Source organism: Eptesicus fuscus, chromosome 21, assembly GCF_027574615.1.
Source record: "Eptesicus fuscus isolate TK198812 chromosome 21, DD_ASM_mEF_20220401, whole genome shotgun sequence".
In the NCBI taxonomy this organism is placed as follows: Eukaryota; Metazoa; Chordata; class Mammalia; order Chiroptera; family Vespertilionidae; genus Eptesicus; species Eptesicus fuscus.
In genome coordinates, this window is record NC_072493.1 from 36,176,218 (window position 1) to 36,199,905 (window position 23,688).

The window sequence follows — 23,688 nt, forward strand, 5'->3', positions numbered from 1 at the left end:
GCCTTGTTGTCTCCTTACTGGCTTCCAACTCTGTCCCTCATCCACCAGAGGGAGCCCTGGAGCAGGCCTCTGCTGGCCCTGTGCTGGGGCCCCCCAGTGGCAGGGCTTCCATCTTTTTTCTTCCCTTCCACGTCTTTGCCTGCCCCACCCCTGCAACTGACCTTCCACTCCCACCTTTCTGATCTGTCAGATCCCCAGGAGAGGGCAGATAACAGTGAGTCAGCAGGAAGGAGAGTGTGAATAGGACAGGAGCCCAGCCCTGCAGCTGGCTCTAGCCTGGGCTCTTTTGTACTCGGAAAACCTAGCTGAGCGGGTGTGGGCCCCCTGGGGTCCTGGAGGGCAGGCACATCTTTGCCCCTGGGCCTCACAAAACCATGCACTAGTGACCCCAGGGCTGTGGCTAGAGGGTGATGGGGGAGGAGTCCGGCTGCTCTACCCTATGTGAATTCTTGATCTAGTGACTCCGCCCCTGTTCCACATTTTCTCAGAATGGTGCACTCTTCTCAGAGTTATGAGGATTTCATGAGCTCTTGCCAATAAAGGTCTCAGACCAGGTCCCAGGCTGTTATTGGCGCTTAGAAAACAGGAGTTGTTGATTTTAGACTTGGGTTTGTCCCTGAGGTTGCAAACTAGTCCTTAGCATTCCTCTGTTTGGAGAGACTTGACAAGTAATTCAGATTTTCAGCCAGGCCATACTCCGTCCCCGTCCCCAAATCCCAGCCTATGCTAGTTAGGAGGTCTAGTTCACATCCCTCAGTCCTTAGTTGGGTTGGTTATTTTTCCCATTTTATACATGAAGTACTCCAGGCATCTTGCAGAATAACTTTAGACAAGTCTCTTCCCTTCTGTGCTTGTGTGTAAAGGGCATAAGAACAATAGTGACTCCTCTGGGAGGAAATGAAATGCTGTGATAGACACACAACCTTTAGTGTGGACCTGCTGCTGCCTGGGGGAGCTCTTCATTCTCCCGTGACTGGACTTTGCCTACAGAGAGTGGCAGTGCCCGAGCTGCCAGCTCCCCCAATCCCCCTGCACTCACACCCATCCTCTGGGCAGCGATGGGAGGAGCCAGGGCTGGGCGGGACACCCTTTGCCCTGGGTTCCAGACCTGAGCAGGAGCCAGGAACTAGGGTGTGTTCAAACCCTGGGCACAAAGGGTGATTATATAGCTCAGAACTCTGTAAGGGGGGTGAGGGGTAGCAGGAGGGAAGGCTAATGCTGCTACCCACTCATTTGACTGTGTGGGCACCCCCTCAGGGGGGGCATAACTCCTACTCAGCCATGCCCTGAGTACGATAAGACCTGTACAACTGGCCATGTCCACAACAAGGAAGGGGAAATAACCCGTGTCATTTGGAAGCCACATCTCGTCCTGCTTTTGCTCCAGGAGGATCATCATCCTTTGACAGCCTGAGTTCCAATCCCAGCCAAGTGGCCTTTGGGCTTGTTAACTCTGCTTCAGTTTCACAGCTGGTGAAAGTACCCACTTCCACAGTTGTGAGTTAATGTGAAAATTTCAGAGATCTTGGCACACTGTAAGATCACAAACGTGTACCCTGTCTTGCTCACTTGGGCTCAGGGCTGCTGCTTCCATTGTCACCTCTAGATATCCCAGTATCCATGTTCCCACCTTGGGAGGACACGGCTGTCTCTGCTTTGTTTCGCCCAAGTGACACTAATAATAGGACACAGTGCTTAATCCGATACGACAGTCTCGGGAATTCCAAGTGGTATAGAATGGTGAGCCCATTGGCATGCCCTTCATTCAGAGCCCCTTCCAGTCTCTTCCTGCCCCTTGACACTCAATGGATGATAGCCATTACTGCACTGGCCCTGGAGGGCCTCAAAGGTGACTGACAAAGGGAGCCCATAATTTAAACCTCATTGCTTGGCACCATCAGCTTTGACTCTCAGCCCTCGTTCAGTGTCCACCAGGAGCAGGCAGAGTGGGGCAGATGGCACTGAACCCAAGGGCCTTTCCCTGCTGACCAGGCCCAGCACAAGAGTCCTGGGCTTGTTTGCCAAGTCAACAGGCTGCCTGCCCAGCCCAGCTTTGTAAACCACCAACACTCTTGGGTCTTTGGCTAGGTCCTAGCATCATGCCCTGGGAAAGTGGGCTTCTGCCAGGCCTTGTTCCCTTTGCTTGCCATTGGATCCCTTCCAGTGCCTTTGAGAGAGCTGGGAAAAGACCTTATAGCTCTCATACCTGGAGGATCCATGTCTTTTTTTTTTCTTTTTTTTTTTTTAATACTAGAGGCCTGGTGCACGGGGGGGTGGTGTCCCTCAGCCCAGCGTGCACCCTCTCCAATCTGGGTCCCCTCGAGGGATGTCCGGCTGCCCGTTTAGGCCCGATCCTAAACGGGCAGACATCCCTCTCACAATGCAGGACTGCTGGCTCCCAACTGCTCGCCTGCCTTCCTTCCTGATTGCCCCTACCCACTTCTGCCTGCCAGCCTGATCACCCCCTAACCACTCCCCTGCCAGCCTGATTGCCCCTAACTGCCCTCCCCTGCAGGCCTGGTCCTGCCCAACTGCCCTCCCCTGCTGGCCTGATTGCCCACAACTGCCCTCCCCTGCAGGCCTGATCCCTCCCAACTGTCCTCCCCTGCTGGCCATCTTGTGTCCACATGGGGGCAGCCATCTTGTGTCCACATGGGGGCAGCCATCTTGTGTGTTGGAGTGACAGTGAATTTGCATATTACTCTTATTAGATAGGATAGAGGCCTGGTGCACAGGTGGGGGCCATCTGGTTTGCCCTGAAGGGTGTCCTGGATCAGGGTGGGGGTTCCCTTGGGGCGTGGGGCGGCCTGGGCGAGGGGCCTGTGGTGGTTTGCAGGCCTGCCACGCCCCCCGGCGACCCAAGTGGAGGCCCTGGTATCTGAGATTTATTTATCTTCTATAATTGAAACTTTGTAGCCTTGAGCAGAGGCCTGGGCCAGCCAGGGTATGCAGGAAGCTTGGCTTCCTCCATTGTCAGGGAAACCCAAGCCTCCTGCTCACTCCATGGCTGCAGCCATCTTGGTTGGGTTAATTTGCATACTCGCTCCTGAATGGCTGGTGGGTGTGGCTTGTGGGTGTAGGAGGTACGGTCAATTTGCATATTACTCTTTTATTAGATAGGATATTTTATTGATTTTTTACAGAGAGGAAGGGAGAGGGATAGATAGTTAGAAACATCGATGAGAGAGAAACATCAACCAGCTGCCTCCTGCACACCTCCTATTGGGGATGTGCCCACAACCAAGGTACATGCCCTTGACTGGAATCAAACCTGGGACCTTTCAGTCCACAAGCTGACGCTCTATCCACTGAGCCAAACTGGTTAGGGCTTTTTTTTTTTTTTTATATATTATTTTTTTTTACAGAGAGGAAGGGAGAGGATAGAGAGTTAGAATCATCGATGAGAGACAAACATTGATCAGCTGCCTCCTGCACACCTCCTACTGGGGATGTGCCTGCAACCAAGGTACATGCCCTTGACCAGAATCGAACTTGGACCTTTCAGTCCGCAGGCCGATGAGCCAAACTGGTTAGGGCAGGAGCCATGTCTTTTTGTTTTGTTTTGTTTTAATATATTTTTATTGATTTCAGAGAGGAAGGGAGAGAGAGAGAGAGATAGAAACATCATGATGAGAGAGAATCATTGATCGGCTGCCTCCTGCAACCCAGGCATGTGCCCTTGGCCAGAATCAAACCTGGGACCCTTCAATCCGCAGGCGGAAGCTCTATCCACTGAACCATGTCTTTTAATCCCCATCCCCTGTAGAAAACCTGGAGCTTCTGGAGTCTTGACTGCTCTTTCTTATCTCTGCCCTCCCCCAACCCCAAATTCATGACAGTAAGTCCTGTCACCTCTTGTTTTTCCAAAACCCCCTGCCCCTCCACAGCTCTCTCTTCCTCCAAGCCTCTGGTCCTGTTCACCCTTATCTGGACCATTGTAACAGCCTCCTCACTGGGCTCCCTGTGCCCAATCCACCTTCTACAGCCTGTTCCCCTCATGAAACCAGGGGGACCCTTTGCACAGCTGAATCAGATTCCAGCCCTGCTTAAAATCCTCCCTTAACTTCCCATTGCATTTAGAATAAAATATATGTCAATCAGGTTTCAATTAAAAATTCAAATTTCTCATCATGGTTTTAAGTCCATTCATTCACCTAGGATTTATTAAACTTCTATCTTGCGTGAGATGCTGCTTCAGAAACTAGGGATACAGCAATGACCAAAACAAAAAGCCCCACCCCATGGATGACATTCTTGGGAAAGAGACAGATAAATGCAATCAATCAATCAATCAGCCGAAACCGGTTTGGCTCAGTGGATAGAGCGTCGGCCTGCTGACTCAAGGGTCCCAGGTTCGATTCCGGTCAAGGGCATGTACCTTGGTTGCGGGCACATCCCCAGTGGGGTGTGCAAGAGGCAGCTGATCGATGTTTCTAATTCTCTATCCCTCTCTCTTCCTCTCTGTAAAAAATCAATAAAATACATTTTTAAAAAATCAATCAATCAATCATGTAATGTATTAAATGGTAATCCGTGCTTTGGAAAAAAATAAGCAGGAAAGATGTGGGATGCTATTTTAAATAACGTGGTCAGGAAGTATCTCACTGGGGAGGTGATGTTGCCTCAGAGACCTGCAGGAGAGGAGGCTGTGAGCCCTGGGGATTCAGTATCTAGGGAAAGTGATCTAGACAGTGGTAACAAGGTATCCCCAAGTATAAAGACTATGAAGCTGGACCAGGCCTGCTGTGTTCCAGAAACAGCAAGGAGGCCTGCAATGGGACAGGAGCTCAGAGAGCAAGGGGCAGAGTGGGAGGTGAGCTGGGAGAGGAAATGGGGACCAGGACATGGAAGACCTGTGGGTCTGGCTAATGCCACAGGAGTCTCATTCCTTTCAAAGGCTGGGCTGGGCTGGGCTGGGCTGGGCTGGGCTGGGCTGGGCCAGGGCAGGAGAGACTTCTTCACCTTTGCTCCTTTCCTTGATTTTGACATTTTCTGAGTGTAGTGCTAGGGGTGGAGGGGAGGAGAGTTCTGGGCAGAAGAGGGAGGGACTTGATCTGACTCAGGTGTTCACAGGCTCCCTCTGGCTTCTTGTGGGAAAGGGGCTGGAGAAAGCTGGGAGCTGGTGAGGAGGCTGCTTAGTGGTCCAAGCAAAGACAAGGCTGATGTAGGTGGGACCAGGTGGGGCCATGGGGGCAGGGGAAAGTGGGTGGATTCTAAATATACTTTGAAGATGGAACTGACAATTTCCTGAAGAACTGGATATGGGGTGTGAAGACAAAGAGGAATCAAGGATGATTGCAAGGTTTGTTGCCTGTGCAGCTGGAAGGATGGGGGATTCATTCACAAGACGGGGAAGACTATGAGGTGATCAGGTTTTGGGAGGAAGATCAGGAGCTCAGCTTTATTTTTTTAATTATTATTTTTTAATGTGGGATGTCATTTATTTATTTACTTTTTAAAATATATTTTTTATTGATTTAGAGAGGAAGGGGGAGGTAGAGAGAGATACAAACATCCATGATGAATGAGAATCATTGATCGGCTGCCTTCTGCACACCCCCTACTAGGTATCGAGCCTGCAACCTGGGCAGGTGCCCTTGACCAGAATCCAACCAGGACTATTCAGTCCGCAGGCTCACACTCTATCCACTGAGCCAAACCAGCCAGGGCAGGAGATCAGCTCTATTTATTTAAACTAGAGGCCCAGTGCACAAAATTCGTGCATGGGGGTAGGGGGTGGGGGAGGTTGTCCCTCAGCCCAGCCTGCACCCTCTCCAATCTGGGACATCCCTCTCACAATCCGGGACTGCTGGCTCCCAACCGCTCACCTGCCTGCCTGCCTGATTGCCCCTAACTGCTTCTGCCTGCCAGCCTGATCATCCCCTAACCACTCCCCTGCCAGCCTGATCGACCCCTAACTGCCCTCCCCTGCTGGCCTGGTCACCCCTGACTGCCCTCCCCTGCAGGCCTGGTTGCCCCCGACTGCCCCCCCCCCCGCAGGCCTGGTCCCCCCCAACTGCCCTCCCCTGCAGGCTTGGTTGCCCCTAACTACCCTCCCCTGCAGGTCTGGTTGCCCCCAACTGCCCTCCCCTGCTGGCCTGGTAGCCCCTAACTGCCCTCCCCTGCCAGCTAGCCCAGTTGCCCCCAACTGCCCTCCCTTGCTGGCCTGGTAGCCCGTAATTGCCCTCCCCTTTCAGCCTTGTTGCCCCCTAACCACTTCCCTGCCAGCCTGAATGACACCTAACTGCTCCCCTGCTGGCCCAATCGCCCCCAACTGCCCTCCCCTGCTGGCCCGGTCCCCCCTAACTGCCCTGCCTGCAGGCCTAGTCGCCCCTAACTGCCCTCCCCTGCATGCCATCTTGTGGCAGCCATCTTGTGACCACATGGGGCGGTCATCTTGTGCGAGGCCATGATGGTCAATTTGCATATTACCTCTTTATTATATAGGATTTGAGATGCCTATTAATGTGGTAAGGTCACTTATCTGTATGCATTAACTTATTTATTGTTGTCCACCATGTTAGCCACTTGAGAACTAGCCACGCTTATCATGCCTAGCACCCCGCCCCCAAGAACGGGGCTTGGCAATATAGGAGTTCAGTGAATGTTTGTTGAATGAAAGTCCAAAAAGTCCTCTACCTTCCTAGTCAGCCAGTGTCTATTCCAGTTTACCTAACCCCGTGCTCGGCAAACTGCGGCTCACGAGCCACATGCGGCTCTTTGGCCCCTTGAGTGTGGCTCTTCCACAAAATACCATGGCCTGGGCGAGTCTATTTTGAAGAAGTGGCGTTAGAAGAAGTTTAAGTTTAAAAAACTTGGCTCTCAAAAGAAATTTCAATCGTTGTACTGTTGATATTTGGCTCTGTTGACTAATGAGTTTGCCGACCACTGACCTAACCTAACCCCACTGTCCATTTCATGAGTCCTTCCGATTTTTGTTCCAACGTCCTCCTCCTCCACGAAGGCTACCCTGACGACTTCACATTTAAGCTCATGCTTGATTTTTCTCACTAACACGTTTCACCTTCGAATATACTATGTACATCTTAACATTTTGTTTGTTGACTCCCTTCACTGGAAAGTAGCTCCAAGAAGGCAAGGACTTCTGCCCATCTTGTTTTCTGCCGAGGCGTAAAACATGGTCTGGCACACAGCAGGCGTTTAATAAATACTTGCTGAATTTGCGTTGCCGAGCGGGACTTCATTCCCCGCCCGAGCAGGTTAAGGCCTGAGGACGACACTCGCCCGGTGAATCATTCCCGGCTGGCCCCGCCCACACGGCGAGACCGCGCGCGCTCCTGCGGGAGAAGGGGCGCGGCTCCTACCGGAGCCGGAGGGGCGGCGGGGGAAAGTGGACTCTGCGCAGGCGCCGAGCTTCCCGAGGACGGAGCGTCCAGGCGCTTTCCAGGGCTGCAGGCGCGCGCGCGCGGGAGGGCGGCGGCGGCGCGGTGCGCAGGCGTGGCGGGCAGTGCGCAGGCGCGGGCCGAGGGCGGGCTGAAGCAGCTGAAGCGGCGGCGGCGGCGGCGGCGGCAGCAGCAGCAGCAGCTCGGGCAGAGGGGCGGGAGCTGAGGCGGGAGCGGACCGGCTGGTGGGCGAGCGAGAGGCGGCGGAATGGTGGACTACCACGCGGCGAACCAGTCGTACCAGTACGGCCCCAGCAGCGGGGGCAACGGCGCCGGCGGCGGGGGTAGCATGGGCGACTACATGGCCCAGGAAGACGACTGGGACCGGGACCTGCTGTTGGACCCGGCCTGGGAGAAGCAGCAGCGCAAGGTGCGCGGCCTGCGGGCCGGACCGGCTGGAGGGGGGCTCCTCGGGGAGGCTGGGGGCCGCGAAGCGGGTGGGAGGTCCCTGGGAGGGGATTGGAGGGTCTGTGATGGGAACTGGGGGGGTCCTGAGAAGGAATGGGCGGGTCTGGGGGTGGGTTTGGAGTCCTGAAAAGGAATCGCAGAACTTGAGCAAGAATTGGGACTCTGGAACAAATAATTGGCGGCCCAGTTGGGAATGTGGAAGTCTTAAGGAAAAGGACTCCGGGAGCCCGATGAAGGAATTGGAAGGCGGGGCGGGGAATCGGGGGGCACCGAGGAGGTGATTGGAGAATCTCAAATGGAATTGGGGTCTGAGGCGCTAAAGAGAAACAAACGGGGGAGTCGAATTTGCGGGTCAGGACCGGACTGGGGTTGAGGGAGCCCGAAGCGGAGCTGGAGGGCGGAGGGGTTATTTGGGGTAGAGAAAGGCTGGGAGGGGGTGGGGGTTGTGGGAGCAGCAGGGTGGGGGTGCTGAATGAGGACGAAGGTTCCGGAAGGCTGTGATGGAGTGGGATGGCGAGGAAGGGATGGAGGAGCAAGAGGAGTGGGAGGACCAAGCTTGGGACGTGGGAAGGAGAGGGGCTAAGGAGTGGGTGCGGAGACGTGGGCTGGGGTGTGGGGAGGTGTGTGTGTGTGGGGGGGGGTCGGGGAGGGAGGTCGGGGCAGGGACCTGTGAACGAGAAGTTCCCGAAGGGGTGAGGTGTATTCGGGGTGCCCCCTTTTGAAGGGAAAAGGGGGAGACAGGCATCGGGAATGGCTGCGGGTGGGAGAGGCTGCCGGGGATAGAGAGCATTTGGCATGGTTTGGGGGAGGATTTTCCGAGAACGGGTGGGAGGTGGGAGGTGGAAGGTGCAGCGAAGCCGGAGGAGCCTGCGGGACTGGGAGAGGGGAGCGCGGCGGGAGCGGGAAGGAGCTGCGGGGGGAGCTTAGTGAGGAAAAGGAAGGGCTCGCTAGGAAGGAGTCCTGTGCTGGAGAGACCGGGAAGGCGTTTGGGGGCGGGGTGGGGGGGCTGACGGTGCAGCTCCGGGTTGGAAGTGTGTGCTGTGAAGGTTGGAAAGTAGGAAGAGTTGTGTTGGGGGCGAGGGGGCACGAAGAGCTCCTAAAGCAGGGTCTGTGTTTAGGGGGCACTGGTGGTGTGTCCGGGCTGGTACGAGAGAGGGTTTGAGCGTGTGCTGAGAGCACTGTGTGTGTGAGCAGGCGGGCGAGCCGAGGCGGGTGGGAGGTCCTTGGAGTTGGAAGCATTGAGTGTGTTCCGGAGGTCTGCATTTTCTTCCCGGGTTGGTTACTGAACAGTTCTGTGGTCCTGGGTAAGACCCTGATCTCTCAGTGCAGTTCTCTCCTCCAGGCTTGCAAAGATGGACGTGTGTGGTACGGGGCTTCGGCAGCCCCGTCCGGAGGGGAAAGGGTGAAGGGAGCAGCTGTTCCAAGCCCTCCCTGGGGTGGGGCCTAGCATAACCTTGGGTAAATTACCAACCTCTGCTTGGATTTCCTCCTCCGTGATAGGGGGGCGGGGGGGAGGGTGGCGTTCTTATCTGTTGCCCCACCTGCCTCAGGGTGGGCAGGTTGAGATCATCTGACATAGAAATGCTTTTTGAGGGGAACGGGAGGTCTGTTCTGCAGTTGGAACAATTATTTATTACCTGAGGCAGTGCCGGCTTGGAAAAGGTTAAGAGTTGCCAAGAGACCTGGAAAGTTGGGAGGGGAGCAAAGTGCCATGGGGTTGTTTTGGAGAATGTCTGGGATCTGTCTTCTCTTGCTCCAGGTGCTTGAGCAGTGGCAGGAAAGGGAAACCTTGCTTCTCCCTCCCTCCTTCCACTGCTCCCTAAGTGCCTCCCTTTGCCAGCTCAGTTCCCTCTCCTCTGGGAGGTAGTGTATGCCCCTTTGTGGTTATAGGCTCCCGTCACACAGGGTGAGGCTGGGGCACCGTCCAACTCTGGGTGTGGACCAGGACTCACCGGAACCCCAAGGCCTTGCTGCTGTGTGTCATTCTCCCTCCTTCCATCCTCAGTGACCAGGCAAGGTTGAAGGAGAGGGTGGCTGAGTGTGTTGTAATACCAGTGCTTTAGGTTCTCCGTAAGTACGTCCTGCTTTATACCTGCTACAGCGAATATCTACACATAGCTGTTCTTTGGGGGGAAATTTACTTCATTGCTGTGCACTTTCCTATTACGGGGTAGGGATCCTTTATGAAAAGAGGAAAGAGTAATGGAAAGGAATGTGTACACAAGTTGGTGCTGTTCTCTTTCTACGAGGACCCTCTCCCACCCCACCCCCACACAGCCAAACAGGATAGTTGGATTTTTCCATGTTGCAGTGTTGCTTTAGTGAATGACAGACTGCCTTCTTGCCTCTTCAAGGCTGAGCCACTAGTCACAGGGAGAATGGCAGTTCTGTAAATGTCTTGCGCATACTCACTCTAAGAAGCTGTGTCCAGGTCACCCGTAGGCCCTTACATCGTGTGGAATTGAATTCTTCTAGGACTTAGACAAGGATTGGCCCAAGTCACAGGGTGTTTGTGGCTCCTGTGGTTCTTAATTTTACCTAAAGTTTTTACCTTTGCTCTGACTTCTAGGAACCTCTGTAACCAAGGCATTTCCTGATAAGTAGGTTATGCAACAGTTATGACACAAGAAGACCCTAGGAGTTCTGGGGAAGGACAGGTCTGATTTTTGAGTAAGTTCCCCAACAATTATAGTTCTGGGCTACAGTTCCCTCTTCCAATTTCTGAAAGAGGGAATTGGTCTCTGAAGCTGGAACTTGGGTCGCCTGGTCACCGCCTATTCTCCTGGATAGGTGAGGTCTCGTGACAGCTGCTCCAGAACTCAATCACAGCAAGAGGAAATGCCGCCTTTGCCAAGCTTCCATGTTCACTGAAACATCACTGTTTACGGGGCCTCGGTGTTTAGATCCTGACCTTTGGCTCAGGCTGTATCAAATGTGAGTTAATTATTTGAAAGTTCGTTCTGATGGTGTTTTGTTTTTCTCCAAGAAATTGATTTCAGAGAGAAAGGGTGAGGGAGAGAGAGAGAGAGAGAGAGAGAAAACATCAATGATGAGAATCATTGATTGGCTGCCTCTTGCACAACACCTACTGAGGATTGAGCCCGCAACCTGGGCATGTGCTCTTGACCAGAATCGAACCAGGAACCCTTCAGTCCGCAGGCTGACGCTCTCTCCACTGAGCCAAACCAGCTAGGGCCCAAGAAGGTGTTTTGTGTGTTTTTTAGGTTGCTGATGGAGGCCCCAAAGAAGCCATCTGTTATTTTGTTCCATTACTCTAATTGCTTGCCTCTTAGGATCTGGCTAAGACTAGCATGTCCTTTGCAGTTTTCCAAATCGAATAACATACTTACAAAAAAACAAAACACACAACCACCACCACCAAACTCTGTTGCCATTTAGAAATAAGACTTGGGGGGGGGGGGCAGGTATACTCTGCCTTCAGGGAGAGGGAGGGGTAGGGGAAGCTATTCAACTGCTAGCACTATATATTTTCCCTCTCCCATGATGTGTTTTAGAACGAGGCTTTTATGATGACTGCAGAAGTGGTGAGGTGTGGGAAGATGGCCTAGGAGTTCAGCGTCCCTCGCAGCCGCTCATACTAATTCAGTTGAGTGCTGAAATGTGGTTGGTGCTGTGGAGTGGTGCCTGCTGTTTCATCTAATCTCCAGTAGTTCAGGATGTGGACCCAGGATTGCCCTCTGCCTTTTGAAACACCCTCTCTGGTTCCAGCTTCAGAGACCAATAAGGAGACTACTTTACATCAGGGAGCTGACTCACTCTTCGGTTGGAAACTGGTGCAAATGGTTTCATTTGATGGCAGCCGATTGCCTGGCCTCGAGCGGGCTGCTGTGTGGGGAAAGTTTGGAGGAAAACAACCCAGGAAATCGGGGTGCTGTTTTAATACCCAGGTGCTGCTGCTGCTACACTCCCGAGATGCAGTCAGGAAGGCCAGTTGAAATGTAGGATTGCACTCTCACAATGTCCTCTTAATCGGATGTCAGGACAGCAGAGACAAGCCTGGCTTCCAGTCTGAAGCCTCGGGTGGGAGTTTCTGCCATTTAAACATATACTACAGTCATGGCAGACTCTGGCCAGACACTGCCCATTTTCAGAGTTAACTGAATGAGTGGTGTAAGTTATCTGGCAACGTTATTTAGCAGATGACTGCAAAGAGAATGGAGCAAAAAAAGAATTGATTTGGGAAGGCTCAAGGAATTTGAGACTGTGGACACTAGGCTTTTGCCGTAATATTGATTTATAGTGTGCTGCGACTTATACACGCCTTTGACCAGATCTAAGGATTGTTCTTTTTACGGTATATATTTTTATATTTTTTATTTTTTAGTAATCCTCATCCAAGGATATTTTCCCATTGATTTTTAGAGAGAGTGGAAGGGAAGGGTAGAGACAGAGAAGCATCGATGTGAGAGAGACACATCAATTGGTTGCCTCCCGCATTTGCTCCCACTAGGGCCAGGGATCAAGCTTGCAACCGAGGTACGTGCCCTTGACCAGAATTGAACCCGGAACCCTTCAGTCCGCAGGCCAATGCTCTATCCACTGATCCAAACCAGCTAGGGCTAAGGATTGTTCTTAAAAAAAAAAATAAATAAATAAAAAAATTGCTGTTTTATTTGTGGGTGGGGGGGGGAGAGCAAAAATAATTAGTGAATATCTAACTAAGGTTTTCTGAATAGCTAACCTGTCAACATATTTATCTCTTCCCTGATATTAGTATATTCTAGATCCCCTAGCTTTATCCTTATTTCTTTCACTTAGTGATGTCCATGCTCTCATCATCACCTTCAGTCTCTTCCGCTGCCTTTATTTATGTATTTGTTTTACAGAATAACAAAAGCACTCCTGTTACCTTAAGCCTTTCCCCCTTTCTTTTTCATGGAAATAGGAGGCAAGTGATAGCAATTTGGTAATTCAATGGCTGTGGTAACTGAAACACTGACCTACTAAAAAAGTAGGCGGAAGTTTCTACTTGGGACAGATACAAATCCCTTCATCCATGAGGTTTGAAAGAAGTCTTTATATCATGGGTGGCTTGAGTCTCCAGGAAAAATTAAAGCACACATATAAGGAAAGTTAGTTTTACAGTATTGGCATTCGAGGCACCAGAATTTGTTAAAGTGTCTGAAAGTGGCACAAGTTAACACTTGCTTTTCTTGAAGAAGGTTTATGAGTTACATTTTAGTCAGTATCCCAGGTATCAAGTAGTGTAAGGTTCAGTGAATCAAGAGAAACAAAAAATTTAAAATTCCAACCTCTGTTTAAAGAGTTATCTGATTGGGAGGAGAAATTAACCAACTGGCTGGGAGGAGAAGGACCCTGCCTCCTCCAGAAAGTGGAATCTTTGCATACATTTAACTGGCAAGAGTGCTGACACCAGTGTTGGGGAAGTTCTATCCAAGTAGTGGTCTCTGGGATGATAAAAATCCCTGAGACATTTGCCTGGGTGGTGCGCGTTTAGGTTGTGTTGTTCTTTTATGTCCCGCCCCATCTCCTTTCCCTCATAAAGGACAGATGCCTTTACTTGGAATGTCCGTGGAAAGTCTTTAAAAAAGCTGGTTGTGTAACTTGCTTTCTCTTCAGTCTGGGCAGCAGTTACTCCGGCCTTTTTCTTAAATGTAATTTATTGAAGTGTTATCTAAAAGCGAGTGGATTGAGCTTCCTTGGGATTTGCTATTTGCCACTTGTTTCTGTATTGGCTCCTGCCTTCCTAGGATGAGTCCTCATGCCCCCAAATGTGAGGAACCATCCTGTTTTCAGAAGGGACAGTGGTTGCTCAGCCAGAGCCGTTGTCCCGCCCACCCCCACCTGCGCTTTTCCTAAACCAGTCATTTGCGATTTTTCCATACCCACTTTCACATACTTTGTAGCTTTAAGTCAATTTGTCTTCTTAAACCTGTTTTAAAAGGGAAAGTTGTGAGTGTGGTAAACAGAAAACCCAGCTTCTCTGGCCATAAATAGAAAATGGCAAAAATAAACAGGCTGAAAACAACCATGTTGCTAAATTCTAGCTAGGTATTATTCCTGCTGAAGGCTCTGGGCCAGAGGCCTGCTCCCTTTGTTAAAAAGAGATTGGCAGGCCCAGCTGACAAGGCTCAGTGGTCATGGTCATGGTTTGATTCCTGGTCAGGGCACATGCCCAGGTTGCAGGCTTGATCTCCATTGTGGGGTGTGTAGCAGGCAGCCGATCAATGAATCAAAGATGCTCTTGCTCTCTCATCATTGATGTGTCTCTCTCTCTCTCCCTTCCTTTCTGAAATCCTGAAATCAATTTTGAGAGAGAGAGAGAGAGAGAGAGAGAGAGAGAGAGAGAGAGATTGGCAGTGCCCTGGCTGGTGTGGCTGTGCACCGAAGGGTGTCAGGTTTAGATTCCCAGTTGCAGACATACCTGGGTTGCAGGTTCGATCCCACTGCATAGGAGGCAACCAATCAATGTCTTTCTCACATCCATGTTTCTCTCTGTGTCTTTCTTTTTTCCTCCCGCCCTTCCACTCTCTCCAAAATTCAGTGGAAAAAATACCCTGGTGAGGATTAACAACAAATAAAAAAATAGTAAACTTATTTAAAATAGAGAGAGAGAGAGAGAGAGAGAGATTGGCAGGTATTGGTGAGGTGCTATCAAGCAGAGCCGTTCTCTTTGAAGTAATCAGAAGGTTTACAAGAGAATCAAAGGGAATAACTTTCTCATTGTGATTCAAGGTTTAATATAGAATGTGGATAAGCTTAAACTCTACCATGTGTGCGTGCCACCTTGGAAAAAACTTTGTCACTGGACTCAGGGCAGAGTGACATACCCAGGAGTACACAGCCCGTTTTGCCTGCCCACTGTCCTACCAGACTTGAACATGTCACTCATAGCTGGCTGACATGGGATTTATCTTTGCTTCCAAATGTTAGGATTTTTTAAAAAATTTTTTTACAGAGAGGAACGGAGAGGGAAAGAGAGTTAGAAACATCTATGAGAGAGAAACATTGATCAGCTGCTTCCTGCACACCTCCTACCAGGGATGTGCCTGCAACCAAGGTACATGCCCTAGACCGGAATCGAACCTGGGACCTTTTAGTCTGCAGGCCGGCGCTCTATCCACTGAGCCAAACAGGTCAGGGCTAGGATTTTTTATTTTTATTTTTTAGGAAACCAGGGCCACATGGTAAATTTAAGAATTGCAGGTTCAGCACTTGCTCCTCACACACCTTTTTCTTTTTTTAGAGAGGAAGGAAGAAGGAGAGAGAGAGAGAGAAACATCAATGATGAGAGAGAATCATTGATCGGCTGCCTCCTGCACACCCCACACTGGGGATGGAGCCCACACCCAGGCATGTGCCCTGACCGGGAATCGAATCATGACCTCCTGGTTCATAGGTTGAAGCTCAACCACTTAGCCATGCCTCTGGGCACCTTTTTCTTTTTAAGACTCCACAGCTTTCTTACACGTATACACCTCAAGTTTGGCTGCCCCCATGCATCAACTATACTGCTCCCCCATCTGGGTATTGGAATCCTGAGTTCTGAAAGGAAAGCAGTGCTCTCCTGCAGAGTTAAGAAAGGCTTATTTAAATGTTTTTTTTCCAAATATCAGAGCAGAACAGATTCTTTGTCTTCCAGTGGAACTATCCAAATGGTGCAGAAATAGTTGGAAGTGGCAGTTACTATGCAAAACAGTGAAGTCATCTTGGGAAATATCGGTGATGGTGTTGAAATGATTGAATGGGATGCTAGAGCGCTAGCAGTACAATAGCATTTGTGTCTACAGCTTTGGGTAGGAATAAAGAAGACACTGTGGTTTGTTTTATGCTATTTAAAGTTTCCCCCCCCAAAGGTGTGGGGCTGAGTGATGTTTGTCACTGGCTTTCTAGTGGGTTTTTCTTTTCATCTTTCCCCCATCCCTGACAGCTGTCGAGAGTAGTAGAAGGCACAGTCCAGGTGGATGGGAAGGCAGGCAGCACTCCTTACTCCTTGTTCTCCATGTGTAAAAGGAACATATTTGGTTTTTTAATCTCCAAAAAGCCTAAGGTAAAGAGTTTTCATATCTTACCTCCTGTGTAGTAATGAATCTGATTCAGCTCTTAAGAATGTCTTAATTAGTCTGGCCTGTGTGGTTCAGTGGTTGAACGTTGACCTATGAACCAGGAGGTCAGGGTTCGATTTTCAGTCAGGGCACATGCCTGTGATGTGGGCTCAATCATCAGTAAGGGGTGTGCAGAAGGCAGCCAATCAATAATTCTCATCATTGATGTTTCTATTCCTATCCCCCACTTCCTTCCTATCTCTTTGAAATCAATAAAAATATATTTAAAAAAAAAGAATGTCTTAATTAGCAGCCATCCAGGATGGGGCATGGCAAGAAGTAAAAGTTGCCTTTCTTCCTTTCTTTTCTTCCTTCCTTTCTTTTCTTCTTTCCTTCCTTCTTTCCTTGTTTCCTTCTTTCTTTCTATAATGCTTCATTTTGATGCCTGAAGAAGGCCAGTTTGAAGTTAGTAAAAACCTCAGAAGGAAGTTTGAAAGTGATTCAACAACTTAGGTTGTGGAGGTTGCTTCCTCAGCTTGCATTGTTGAAATGACAGGCGTTCCTTTACCAAGCGCTAAGGGCAGTGCCGGAAGTCATGGCCTTAGTATGCCAATGTGTGAACAGTCACACATTAGTGTTCTATCAGTCTAAATCTGGGTGTATGAATGAGAGGTATTTGGTTGATATTACCATAGAAACGGAGTTGCTTACTTACTGTTTTGGGGAGGAGTGCCTTTGAACCAGAGGGAGGCATCTCTAATGGTGGAATGTTGGTTTCACTGTACAGAAATTTGATGCTGCTAACTGGTCTCAGGAAAATACTCTCATGCATGGTGGCCATGTTGGGTAGGGGGACTAGGGACCCCTGTTCCCTGACATAGGACTTGGGCCAGTCTGTTTTATCGACTAGGGGTGTGTATTTGCACATGAGAGAGGGAGAAGAAAAAGGAGAGTACACTGTGAAAGCTGCTGTTGGTTTTGTGGCTGGGACGTATGTTTTTTCTCTAGGCATTTAGAGTTGGAATCTCAGCTATGTGACTTCTCAATAGCAGGGCAAAATGTGCCTGCATCTTTTGCCTGCTTTCACAAACACTGACAAAAAGAACTCAAGTTTCCAGCAAATCCCAGCACAGTTCATTCCATGATAACATTTTTTTAAAAATCCACTTCCTTCCTACTCCAACTCTGACAGTAAATAAACCATTTTTCCCCTTTTTATTCCCCCTTCTTTAAGGAAATGAGCATTAGACTCAGTGTCTGGTAAAAATATTAAATGCTTTCACCAAGTGTGTGTGTGTTTTTCTAAATATATTTTATTGATTTTTTTATAGAGAGGAAGGGAGAGGGATAGAGAGTTAGAAACATCGATCAGCTGCCTCCTGCACACCCCCTAACTGGGGATGTGCCCGCAACCAAGGTACATGCCCTTGACCGGAATCGAACTTGGGACCCTTCAGTCTGCAGGCTGACGCTCTATCCACTGAGCCAAACCGGTTGGGGCCCAAGTGCTTCTTTGCCTGTTGCTGGCATGACTTGTATTTGGAAGAGTCAGTTGTTGTTTTTGTTATTTTTAAATGTTATTAGGTTTGTATGATCTTCCAGTTTTGGCCTATGAAATAAACTCCGTTTCAGAATTCAAAATGTCTGGAAGCAGCCAGCTTGCCAAGCTTGTTCAAGGGCAGTCTGATGAATCAACCCTTCTTACAGGCTGTCTGCTAACCAGCCCTGGAAGGTATCCAGACGGTAAACATCACCAGGATTGTGAGGCAGTTTTTTTTTTTTTGATCATTTGAGCTATGCTGCCAAGTCTGGTAGGATTTGACTTTCTGTAAAACAGAATGGTCTGTATCAAGATGTCTTTTTCAGAGATGTCAGGTCTGAAGTCACCCAGTACTGTGTCTACTGGTGGGATGAAAGGGAATACCTAGACCAGTTTGAAGGGCCTTCTTAACCATTTTGAGAAACAAACTTTCCCTTTCCTTTTTAACTTACATTAACTGACAACTCAGGGACACCCCACAGAAGAGAGCTGTGAACCTTTTTTAGGGGTCATTGGGCCAAAGCTGGGGAAGGTGAGCAGCTCTTACCTGCTGCACAGAAACATTCCAGAGATTCAAAGGGAACAAGCTTTGACCATAAAAATAGACGCTCACAGTGCATTGAGTTCTCTCAGCAGCTACCTTGGACTTGAGAAAGTTCTGGGCTTCTTTAATAAACAACCCCAAGGCAGTCCTTGCCAAATACGGCCTGCTACAGGGCCATAGGGTTAGCTTAGGAGCATTTTTTTGCCTAAAAATAAATGCATGTTCCTATCAAACATTCCAAGCATAGTTTAAACATGAGACGTCTGAGTAGCCATTCAGACTCTGTGGGTTCAGTTGTCAGAGTGGGGGCCGTTGAGGGGCTTTGGGAGCTGTTCTCTGCTTTAGGATTGGCCACTGGCTACCCTGATGACCAAATGCAAACCATCTTCCATCTCATTTCTATATGTTCTTTTTTTTTTCTTTTCATTTTTATATGTTCTTTATTCACAGGCTGGTGGGAGACAGAGAGCAAGCATGTAAATAAAATGGGATTTTCAGATAGGATTATGTACCAGGAATTAAATAATAGCTAGCACATTACTCCATACTAGACACTATTCTCAGTGCTTCACACGGACTGACTTGTGTAATCCTGTGAGATAGATGTTGTTACCTTTACAGGACAGGAGCAAACAATGAATCCATGGAAGTTTAAGCCACTTGCCCAAGTGACAGTGTCAGGATTTGAACCTGGAAGGCCTGCCTCTCAAGCCTGTGCTCTCATTTTTACACGAGCGAGGAAGAGAGAGCCAAGAGAGCACTGGGTTAAGGCTGTTCCAAGCAGAGGGCACTAGAGTGTGGAGGCACGGAGAAAAGAAAGAAGGCCAAAGTGGTTCAGGGCAGGGCATGTTGAAAAGCTGGGCGCAGCCAGATCTCCGAGAGCTTTGTTAGACTTGGTGTTGAGGCCTAGAATATGCAAATTTTGTCCCTCTTAGACTATAGTAGGCCAGGAACCTCATGCTTCCAAAACTGTCACTTCAACCCTTTCCTCTCAGGCCTCCTGGACAGGCCAGACCAGAACTGACTTCTAAAGTGGGAACCCCAGGACTGTAGAACATTAAACCGAACAAAAGCTTCAATTATCTCTGTGATCATTGCTGCAGGAGACACCTGTGTTTGATTAAAGCCTTGGTAACTTTTAAATCTGGAGTTTTATGGCACTGTGTACTCATATAGCTTTGTAGTGTCTCTCAGGGAGCTTAACTTTTACCCCATGTACAAATTCCAGCCCCCTTCGGTCCCATCAAGAGGCTGCATGATTTACAAAGCATCTCTGGTAAAGTGTTGTGTTTCCTTCTTTGAAGTGGGAAGGCAGGAAGCCTGATTTTCTAAACTGGCTCTTCTCCTAGGTCCTCCCTTTCTCTGTAAATCCCTCTTCCATTTACTCAGTATTTCCCCCTTGTTTTCTTTGGTCTGGGAGACAGGCATGCAGGCCGATTCACTCTGAGGCGTTTAGCTTTCCAGACCCCACTGAAAGCCAATCCAGGAACTCGAAGATTTCATTTGGCCCATGGCTCCCCATTTGAATGCACACCTTGTCAAACTAGTTATGTGGCTTTTACTCAGAGAGGGAGGAACAGAGAGAGCTTGGGTCTATCAATAGACACTCCTGACTGTACACACAGCATTCAGCAAGAAGCTCATGGATCATAAAATGTCCATTGTGGACATGGGCTGGGATTTTCTCTGCCCTGCCCTTGATAGGATTTGGCAGCAAAAATTAACCTTGTCGACACAATATAAAGGAGGGAAGGAATATGAAGGTGTCTTTGTAATGGCATGGCCAGCCCAGCTGCTTCATCTGGAAAGAAAATGGTGAGGTTTCCATTCTCCTGGCAGCATACCCATGTGAACTTGTTAAATCTTTTAAGTAGCTGTATAGGAGGGGAGAAAAGTGTGTGTATATGTTTATCCTTATTCTTTAAATAGAAAAAATAAAACTCCACCTTTATGGAAGAAAGTGTTTGGTAAATGGAAAATGTGTCCAGTTATATAGTCCTACCCCACGTTTGGGATACAGCTGTAAGTTTCCACGGTGGGTAGCTTATGCATTTATGCTGAGCTGAACTTGCTCCAAGCTGTTCCTGCACTTAGAAAATGTGGGAAGCTGTCTCTTTTTATCACACTGTAAAAACTTGGGAGGTCTTTTGAAAGACCTCAGCAGTCGTCACTTGGGAGCAGAATTAGGGGCCACTGACCAAAGTGGGTCTGCATTTTATAGCCAACCGGCATCTTGTGTAACATGAGTTAGGGCTTCATGGGCTTTGGAGTCCAGCACTCAGATAGAAACATGACCGCCAGGGCCAGACGACAGCCCTCGCTGGGCCCCTCTGCAGAGGGAAGCTCTGCACCGAGCCTTTGGGGGTATGAGAGAAACCGGAGACCCGGCCCATGATCTCAAGGAGCTCACGGTGTAGTTGGGGAGAGAGCAAAGCCACATGAGACCTCAGGAGGACACTCAGCTGCACATCGACAAGCCCACAGCTCTCTGGCCGTGTCCTGGGAGAGGAGAGGGGTGAATAAGGGCAGGTGGGGTCAGTCATGGAAACGTTCATAAAGGAGGTGAGTGTGCAGGAGGGGTGGGCCTTTCCCCCAGCTTCGGGCAGGTTTCTGGGGGCAAGTATTAGGGGGTCCTGTGTGTGCAACTGAACAGTTTTCCTTAGCTGCCTCTTACGAGCGGTCCTACCAGTTTCTTCCCCTGATGAGCATTGTCTTTGTGGAGTTTCACGTTTGAGTCACTGTGTTGGGTATTTCTTAGCCATGTCTTGCGAGCTCTGAATAGCAAGATCCTAGGTTCTGAATCCGAATCCATTCACAGGCCCTGTTGCTTTCACGGCTATCGTGAGCAGGTCAGACACCTTCCTATGTGGGAGTCTGCTCTGACTGATACTTAAAAAATAAAATAAAATGTATGTCTATATTTTTTATTGATTTCAGAGAGGAAAGGGAGGGGGAGAGAGAGACAGAAACATCAGTGATGAGAGAGAATCCCTGATCAGCTGCCTCCAGCACGCCCCACACTGGGGACTGAGCCCACAACCTGGGCATGTGCCCTAACCGGTTATCAAACTCTGACCTCCTGTTCATAGGTCAGTGCTCAACCACTGATCCATGCTGTCCGGGCTGACTGATACTTTTAAAGCATTTGTTTTCAGAATAAGCACAGGCTTCAGAAAAAGAGGAATAGAGAAACTCCCTTCTTATGTTCAAGGGCCTCTCCAAGCTTTGTGCCTTATGGCCCCTCCAGTGTGTGAAGCTGCCACTGCCTCCTGATTCACCCAAAGCTGGGACTGGTAGTTCTGTATTAGATCATGGAAATGAATGGGGTTGACTCCCAACAGGCTGGCTGGTTTTGGTGTGCCACAGCTAACATGCTGTCCTTGGAATGAAGGTAGCCTAGAAGTATTGTGCCTTGAGAGTTTATTCTTGCCTGCCAAGCTCAGCTTCCAGGTGCTCTTCTTTCTCTAAATAAATGCCTTAGAGCTGGCTTACGGAAGTTAAGAGTTCCTATCCCAGGAAATACTCTAGTGTGTTTAGAAAAAAAAACAACCAAAAAAACTCATTCAGATGCTCATGGCTAAATGTTTGACTCAAATACTGCAATGCCCTTGATATGCATTCCCAAACTTGACATACTTGAGTTGCACTCAAGCCCTGCTACAAGATAAGGTTGGGGTGCTGGCCCAGGCCTTTTTCTTCATGTGGTTTCAGGTTTGTTTGTTTTTTCTCTCCCTAGATGATGCTTGAGAGCCATGACATAGCTCAGCTCATGCAAGTAACTTAGTAGCTAAAATCATCCAGGAGAACCCAGCCTCTATCTCTTAAGCTGCCTGAGACCAGTAGGTTTGCCATGGGAGGATTTGGTGCGGATGGAGAGAATGGCAGGTGTCTCCTGGAATGAACCAGTCTCTGTAGCTTGGGCACTGGAGTCCTGCCTCTGCGTTAGGGAGAGGGCTGCAGGGTATTATCACAGCTCGTTTCTGTTTCCTATTGCATTTTATTGCACTTTCCAGACAGGGTCTGTCTGACGATCCTCAAGAGTTGCCTTTTTCCACCCCTTTGAAAGGTAAAGGTGTTAGGGAGGTGGACATTTTTCCAGGAGAGAAACGGGGGCTCATTAGTTGTAATTCGGGGGTGCATTGCTCTTCCCACATTTTGAGAGAGGTTTCTGGGGAGCTGTTGCATAGTATAACTTTCTTGCATGAACCCAGGTGCTGGGAGGACACACCTGCTCCGCCAGTGGGTTAGCCGATAGCACCCAGCCTACCCACCAGAGATAGGCGGCGGCTCAGGTGTCCCTGGGATTCAGGCTGTCTCTTGGCCCAGGCAGCTGCAACCTGGGAGGTGGTGTTGAGAGAGCGGAAGCTTCTGTGGGAGGATGCTTCTGGTGACAGAACGAGGAAGTAGTGAAAGGTACGGTGTGGGGAGAGGGCTGGGGTCGGAGCACAGCCCCTAGAGGAAGACAGACCCGGGCTCCATATTCGTCCACCTGGGCCCATGGCAGGACGTAAGTAAGCCTCAGTGTCTCCTGAAAAGGGCCATTATCCCACCTCTCAGGATGATTCTGGGATTAGGTGAGATAAGTGGTGTGTGTGAAACACTTGCACAGTGCCTGGCACATTGTCAGTGCTCAATAAATGTAGCCTCAGAATGTTTTCAGCAGCTCACCAACCTGTGTCCAGGTGGGATCTGCTGCCTGAGCTTCCTCCTTAAAGGGAGTTGAAAGGGCCTGCTGAAATGTGCAGCTCAGTGGAAAGCCAAACTATATACCTCCTTTTCTGAAGTCCTCCCCCAGGGAGCTCTGAACCCTAAATCCAGCCAACTTCAAAGAAGCAGCCTCTGTCAAGTGGCAGCTGGCATTTGAGCTGCAAGTGACATAACATAGCCCCGTTCCCAGCCTCTGGGTCCATCTGGGCCTCATTACCTGGGAGGTAACTTCTTTTTCAGAGTTGCAAGCCCTGAACAGTTGTGTGTGTCCAGGAGCCATAGGCAGTGCTGGCAAGGCTCTTACACAAGTAACTCAGTTTGTTAAGTTTGGGATCAGCCGAGGGGCTCTTTCCCTGTTCCCCTTCTTTCCCCTTCCCCCAAAGTAAGAACAAACAAACAAACAAACAAAAACTTACTCAAGTTAGAAACAACCTAAGGCCTCAAGCTAGGCCACCGTCTCTCAATTGATAAGGGTGTGGAAACAGGAAGGCCTTCCCATTGATAATCCCAAAAATAACTGTTCCAAAACGCTATCATGTGGGGCCTAAGGTGTGTAGGATCCTGTGCCCAGCTGCTGACCTGGAAAGAGGGACCATCGTGTAGCAGAGCCATGTTCCTTCCAGGCCCCCTTCCTCAGTGCTTCTCATGCCTGCTGCTGCAGCCTCTTCCACCTTCCTCCTGCCCCTCCTCTTCCCGAGGTCACTTCCTGATGCCATTCCTCATTTTAGCCGCTATTCCCCCCCAAAAGCAATCAAATCCACAACCTAATAAGGCAAAAGAATGAGGAGAATGTCCGCCTCCCAGCCTCTCCCCTAACACAGCAGGCTCTAAGCAAATTTGGAAAATGTTACAACTGACTAGTGTTCGGGGGTGGGGGGGAGCCATTTTTAGGAGCTGCTCTTTGTTGGCAACAGGCGGGATCCTGCGGGAGGGCCACCAGGGTTGTGGTGGTTGACACCCATCTTATACAGAAAAGTGCACGGAAAGGAAAGTAACAGCCCGCATCAGCTGCACCTCCAGTTGGGATTCTACAGATCAGAGGTATTCCGCACACACATC

At 49.5% G+C, this 23,688-nt stretch overlaps 1 protein-coding gene across 1 annotated transcript in view; it reads left to right on the plus strand.

Moving 5' to 3' along the window:
• The first annotated feature begins 7,502 nt into the window (after positions 1-7,502).
• ACTN4 (actinin alpha 4) overlaps positions 7,503-23,688 on the plus strand; it is a 76,328-nt gene continuing 60,142 nt past the window's right edge. The window contains exon 1 of the mRNA XM_008139632.3: positions 7,503-7,773. Within this exon, the coding sequence (XP_008137854.1) occupies positions 7,612-7,773 (162 nt within the window). The 5' untranslated portion in view covers positions 7,503-7,611. The remainder of the gene's footprint in view (positions 7,774-23,688) is intronic.